This window comes from Neopelma chrysocephalum, unplaced genomic scaffold (genome assembly GCF_003984885.1).
Source record: "Neopelma chrysocephalum unplaced genomic scaffold, ASM398488v2 Primary Assembly neopelma1_138, whole genome shotgun sequence".
Classification (NCBI taxonomy): domain Eukaryota; kingdom Metazoa; phylum Chordata; class Aves; order Passeriformes; family Pipridae; genus Neopelma; species Neopelma chrysocephalum.
The window spans coordinates 4,702,727-4,709,556 of record NW_020897800.1 but is presented as its reverse complement, the minus strand read 5'-3'; the positions used below and the strand labels follow the sequence as shown (position 1 = coordinate 4,709,556).

The following is a 6,830-nucleotide window of genomic DNA, read 5'->3' as shown; positions in this document are numbered from 1 at the left end:
TGTATTCAGGCTGCTCAGATTTTGGGAAGCTCAGTGTTTGGGATGCTGAGTGTTTGGGATGCACACTGGCTGTGGCAGCAGATGGAGTCTGCTGGATGGCAAATGGCATCTGTGTCCTGGGGGAGCAGCGGGATGTTATCTGCAGGCAGCAGCAGCCTCGGCGCGTCCCTTTGCAGAGCTCAGCACAAAACAGTGGAGCAGGGAAGGAACTAATTCCCATCCTCACTGGCAGATGGGAGTGAGACCTATTTCTGGCCTGGCTGCTGGGAGAGGAGGTTGCAGGGAGTTTTGGATATCCAGGCTGCTTTGGAGTTGGGTGGCAGGGGGTGTTTAGGTGCTGAGCTGAAGGGATGGAGGAGGGAGCCTCAGGATATGGAGCAAAAGGTGGGAAATCTTTTTTTTTCCCTCGCTCCAAATGCTGTAGGAGCTGTGAGGTGCCTGGCAGCAGGGACTGACTGCTCCTGCCCTGGGGAGTGAAGGAGCATTAAAAGTTGGAAGTGAAAATGATGGAGCTGAGCTCTAGCAGCAGAATTCTGCGCATTTCTCCCACTCAGGGATTTGCCCTATATTTAATTTTTTTCCCTGACTGCTTTAGTGACTCTGTAAACGTTGCAGAGTTTTTGTGTATTTTTTTTTTCCCTTCCTGCCAGATGAAGTGGGTTTGGTTTTTATTGAATCAGTTCCCTCCGAGGATAGAGGTTGTGAGTGGATAAAACCTCTTTCAATCCCATAAAAATGCCGTCAGGGGATTCACTTAAATTTATTTAATCCTGTGCACTTTATCGCGGTCACTTCATCATGGCAGGTAAGTGGATGCTAATGGATCCCTTCTTTTTATGGCCTGCAGCCTCCTGGAATTAGATCCCCCAGCTGCAAATCTCTCGTTTGTGGTTGGCATTTTATCTTCCTCCTTTTATTTGATTAGCAGGAGGGGGGGAGCGAGAGGCAGGACGCCCGTTTTAGGGTATTAAGGCCAGGACAGCTCATTGATTTAATCTCCTCTGACCTTCTGGGCAGCACCAGCCAAAATTTCACCTGGAGGAGACGCTCTGAGGATGCCAGGACATGAAATCCTCCCATCCCGGGGAGCTGGGATCTCTCGCGCGGGGTCGTGTTGATAAAAAACACGCAAAGCTTTTGCTCTTCTCTGCCTCGGCAGTGAGTCAGAGTTGATGTGGATTTGCCTCTTCTGATGGCCTGATTCACTCTGCTCCAAACCTGACAGGCCCTTTTCATTGAAACGTTGAACTTCATTGTCACTGAACCATTTTCTTTTATGAAGTCGAAGTGTTTGGGTGCTCTGGGGTGAAGGTTGTTGAATTGCCTGCTCCATTAATGCTTTTAAAACGGAGATATTTTTTCCTGTGCTGTCACAATTCTGCTTCATTTTTTTTTATTTTTTTTTTCCTGTGAACTGGCATTTAGTTTTGGCTGCTAAATCTGAAGGGTTGTCCTGTCTGACCTCCCAACTCCAGCCCGTGTGGCGCTCAGGCTCAAGGATGAGGGCTCAGATCCTGCAGCCACGTGGTCCAGCCCCACCTGTGATGCTCTTGAATCCTTTCCCTCCAGGAAAACATATGTATCCAGGAAATGTGGAGCTTGGATGGAAATTCAGACCAACTTAGGCTTTGGGGAACCCAAAGGCTGCAGGGTTTGTGCATTGGGACATCACCTTGTTGTCCCCAAGGGCGGCAGAGGGGACATCTGCAAATCTATCTCAGAGTGCTGAAAGGCTCCTCAGGCAGCCATGGAATGTGTTATAAGGTCTTATCTCTAGGAAAATCTTACCTGGGGGATATAATGGAGAGTTTCCTGATGGCAAAAAGTCCTTTTTACAGCACCAGCCACCAAAATCAGTCCCAACCCCAGAATGATCTGCAGGGGAAAATGCAAAGCCTGGTGCGGGGAAAATTAATTTGATGGTTGGTACCATGTGTTAGTTGATTCCCAAAGGGATTTATTGCCTCTTGGAAAGGATCCCCAGTATTCCAGAGCATCCCTCAGCTCACACTTCTCTCCTGGTGTCCCCCAGACAGGGAAAGGTTGGTGTTGGAGTGTTAATGAAAAAACTAAATAACGCTGGGAACACAAAACCATCGGGTGAAAAAACAGAGGTTTTGAGTTATTAAGGAGCCACTCACTGCAGAGAGAGAGGGGGAAAGGGAGGGGATATTGGTGTTTGGGAAGTCCAATTATTTCTCAACTGCAGACAGTCTTATTAACTTGGGCAGAAAATTAATTGCTCTAATTAGAAAAACTCATTGGAGTTTGATGAGGAGTTAGTGGGGGAGATGACAGTGGTGGGGGGAGTTGGGGAGTCACAACAGCCATGGGAGGGAGGGGGCAGAAGGAAACACGGGCTGTGGGGGAGCTGCTCTGATTAATGGGAGCAAAGGAAGGGATAGGAGAGAAAAAGGAAGATTGTTTTAGTCATAATGGTCTAATTTTAGCAATTTTAGTCTTGAAAAAACATGAGTATTCCTATATGTGTGTGCTTGTACGAGTAAAAAATATATATCTATGCACAAACTCATATATATATATCTCTATGCACAAACTCATATATATATATATAAAATAAATATGGAATGCAAGGCAGAGGAGATTTATCAGCGGGTTTCTGTGGGTGGTTGTATTTATTTCTGATGTGCCAGTCCATCAGCATGGGGGGCTGTTAGAAAGTGCGGGGTGGGTGGTTTTTTTTTATCTTCGTGGATTTATGAAGTCCCTAAAACATCTGTTCCATCCTGATTCCACAGCCCTTTGGCAGCCTGGGGAGAGGCAGGGCTGTTCCTTGGCAGAGCTGCCTGGCTGGGCATGGTTTGGGTGGAGACACCTTGATAGTGCTGCTGGAGGAAAGAGGAGCAGGATCCCTCCTTGGAAAGGATGGGGTGAAGGGAATTCATCCAGGCTTGATGCCTGTGGGGCAAAATGCTGCAGTGTGGGAGGGGAAAATCGGAATTTGGGATTTTTGAAGGGGTCTTACAGGAGTTCAGTAGAAAATCAGCTTTTTACTCCTTTCCTCCTCTGAGCTGTTGGTTACAAAGTGAGTGTATTCAGTCGTGCCCCAGGTAGGTGAAGACTTGATTCTCAGGCACATGGTGGGATTCTGGGGATGGCCCTGTGCAGATCCAGGATTTGGACTTAATGATCCTTGTAGGTCCCTTCCAACCCAGGATATTCTATGTTTTTATGACCTTCTCAACTCAAGAATGCCAAGGCCAGAGAGGGGCAAGGAGCAGGGTCTGGTGGTCAGTCTCCTCATCACAAAACCTGGCAGCCAACCTTGGAATGTGGAAAAAGCTGCAAAAACTGAGACAAAGCCCAGACCTGGGTGAAGCTGAGCACCACCACGTTTGGGATCTTGCTGCCACCTGTGAGCTGCCACTTTTCCAAGCTGAAGTGACGCCCTGCTTCTGTGGACAGGAGGGATTGTGCCTGTGTTTGCAGCTCTACTGCACCCCTGCAAGGACCACCCTGTGCCCCCCATCCCGGGGAGCAAAGGAGGTGCCTGGAGGTGACATTGGGGGATCCTCGGTGGCTGAGCTGATCTCCGGCTGCACAGCCCCAGGTTTTCCCCAGTGCCTTTCCTCGGATGGCTTTGCTGCCTGTTACTGAAATAACCTGTCAAGCTCCTGCTAATAATGAGCCATAAGTCAGATTCTCTCTGGTAGGTTGCCCTGGGTGTCTATCACAGGCTTTAGGGGTGACCCAATTATGGTAATTGGCCAATTGTGCTGCTGGTGTTCAAAAGGAATGGGCAAACAAAGGAGGAGAAATAAAAGCTCCCTGGAAATTAGCAGAAACCCTCGATATAGCTATTTTTCAGACCCCCCTTTTTGGCATGAGGTGCCTTTAATATTAACCTCTTCATCTAATACCTGCAGAGAACAGTGAAATAAAACCCCAAATGCAGCTGATTGTGTCAGTGATGCTCCACTCAGGTGCCACATCGTGTACTCCATCCCCAGGATTGCTCACAACCCAGACACACAGACATTTGTTCAGCTTCATGCCCGAAACTCTCTATTTAGAGCAGTAGTTTCCCTCCCACTCAGTCATAAGACCTTGATTTTGCGAGAATATCTCAGATTACTCAGAGACGGACTCAAAGGGGGAAGGCAGAGGAGTGATTTCGTTTCCACCCAGCTGTGTGTGACATGTACCTTCAGTTAGTCAGGGCAAGATAAAGGGAATAAAGAAACAATTTTAGCCCCATCCTTGCTCCTTTCCACACGCCACCACCCACCTCCTGTTTCCCCACGGGCCGGCCTTGTGCAGAGCCCAGGTGTTATTTCTACAGCGGAATAACAATAATCCAGGGAGAACACACTGTTACAACTGCTGCGACCTCCTGCCCAGCCTGCTCTGCTGAAACGCTGCTGGAATTGCAACTTGGCACCGAGCTTTGTAGTGAAGGATTGCTCCTGGCTAATCTATAATTTACAAAACACGCTCAGATTCATTTTTTATGGGCTGTTTTGATATGATGCCATTTAAAAAGCGGAAAGAAACAACGCACCTTTTTTTAAAGGTTGCTCCCGGTTCTTCTTGCTCTTTTTTGGGTTTTTTTTTCCCCGTTCTTTTGGGAGGGCACGTTATTTTTCCGACCACGGAAAAGGGAATTTCTTCCTCCTGCAGCTTTCTGGACGACTCCCTGCAGTGCTGGGGACAGAGCTTTGTGTCACAACCTGCACCTTCAACATCGGAGGTGGTTGTGCTCACAACCCTCTGACTATTCCTGCTGGTTTTTCCCCCCTCTCCTGCCTTGGGATACGTGCTTAGAAGCAGGAAAATGATGTATTTATTACACCCTCTGTTTTTGCTTGGGAAGGCTGGGCAGGGAGGGAGAGGGCGTTGCTTGGACTTTCCACCTCTATCATCATCCAGTACCTCCTGCAGCCTCTTAGGTCTGGAGAACTGAGAAAAGGATGTAAAATTCCTCATATACTGAGAGGAAGAGAGTTTCTGCTGGCAGTGGGGTGGCTCAGCACTAAGGATGGAGCCTTTCTGGGGGGCCTAAGGCTTGTTTCTCACATGGCAGTGCTCCTCCCAGGTGTTTTACTGCCTGCAGGCTCCCCTCCTCCTCCCTATGCTGTTTTATGGTGCCCCTTTCTGACTAATGCAAATCCCATCCGGCATATATTAGTGGGAAGGGCATCATTAGAAGGAAGAGCAGCACCGTGAAAAGCCAGCCATGAATCTTCTCTGGCTCACAGGGCTCTGTGAGTAGCACAGGAGGGATTAAATATGTTCATCTTTCCAATCCAAAGGGAAAGGAAGAGGTTTCTCAGCAGACCCCGGTTGCGGCGTGTCCGTGGGGGGATGATGGGGCCATAATTAACCTCCTCCCTGGTGGAGACTGAGCTTCTTTGCAATCCCCCACGAGTTGCCCAGTGTGGGAAGCAGTGTCTTGAGCAGGAAAAGCTTCATATCTGTTGATAAATAGAGGCCATGATCTTCAACAAGCGGGAATTTGGATGCAGGGAGCACCATCAGACCTCGTGTTCATTTATATCCGTGTGCAGGCTGGAGCTGGGGGTGTTTTATGCCTCCCTCCATCCATGCAAATGGAATGCCAGCCTGCTGCTGAGGAGATCTCTGCTCCTCCAGAGGTGGATGGGAAGTAGCTCCACTCTTCTGACATTTCCATGCAGTCCCAAAGATGTCCAGCTGTTATTTTAGTGAAACCCTGAGTATAGAGGGGCACAAACCACTTCCTGTGCCCCCTAAATTGTCTGGGTGGATGATCCATCTGGTGGTGTGACAGTGAAAGCACTCAGGGAACGGCTGGAGCTGTGTCAGGGCAGGGTCAGGTTGGATCTCAGGAAAAGGTTCTTCCCCCAGAGGCTGGTTGGGCACTGCCCAGGCTCCCCAGGGCAGTGGGCACAGCCCCAAGGCTGCCAGAGCTCCAGGAGGGTTTGGGTGATCCTCTGGGGCACAGGGGGTGACTCTTGGGGATGGGCTTGTGCAGGGCCAGGAGTTGGACTGCATGATCCTTGTAGGTCCCTTCCAGCTCAGGATATTCTATGATTCTGTGATTCTGTGATTCTGTGGTTCTGGGATTCTGGGATTCTGGGATTCTGGGATTCTGTGTGCTGCTGGCAGGTGTGTGATGGGAACATGAACACAGACCTCATACACAGCTGACCAATGGCAACTTGGTCACCTACGGTGGGACAGATGGATGCAGCAGGGTCTTGATGCTAAAGGATGGTTGAGGTGCCCCAAACCCCTTGAGGAAGGGGGGTTATGGAGTGGGAAGGTGATCTTGGGTATGTCTGGAAGGAAAGATGGAATGTGGGCCTTTGGAGTGAGTCCAGAGGAGGCCATGAGGAAGCTCCAAGGGCTGGAGCCCCTCTGCTCTGGAGTCAGGCTGGGAGAGCTGGGGGGGTTCACCTGGAGAAGAGAAGGCTCCAGGGAGACCTGAGAGCCCCTTCCAGGGCCTAAAGGGGCTCCAGGAGAGCTGGAGAGGGACTTTGGACAAGGACCTGGAGGGACAGGACAAGGGGGAATGGCTTCCCACTGCCAGAGGGCAGCGTTAGATGGGATATTGGGGAGAAATTGTTCCCTCTGAGGGTGGTGAGGCCCTGGCCCAGGTTGCCCAGAGAAGCTGTGGCTGCCCCAGGGACAGGACACAGGATCCAAGGCCAGGTTGGACAAGGCTTGGAGCCACCTGGGCTAGTGGAAGGTGGAACGAGTGAAAGGGGGGTGGAACAAGATGAGCTTTACAGTCCCTTCCAACCCAAACCATTCTGGGATTCTATGACACACAGCTCATGGGGGTGGCAGGATGGGGCTGTTGGGGGTGGTGGGTGGCAGGATGGGGC

The 6,830-nt window shown here is 50.1% G+C and overlaps 1 protein-coding gene across 3 annotated transcripts in view; it reads left to right on the top strand.

Moving 5' to 3' along the window:
• LOC113975537 (protein CEPU-1) overlaps positions 1-6,830 on the top strand; it is a 353,640-nt gene that overhangs the window by 149,930 nt on the left and 196,880 nt on the right. The window contains exon 1 of one of the 3 annotated variants that reach the window (XM_027699669.1): positions 782-805. The exons of the other annotated variants lie outside the window; for them this stretch is intronic. Coding sequence (XP_027555470.1) covers positions 799-805 — 7 coding nt within the window. The 5' untranslated portion in view covers positions 782-798. Of the gene's footprint in view, positions 1-781; positions 806-6,830 lie in introns of those variants that run through there. 3 annotated transcript variants of the gene reach the window in all.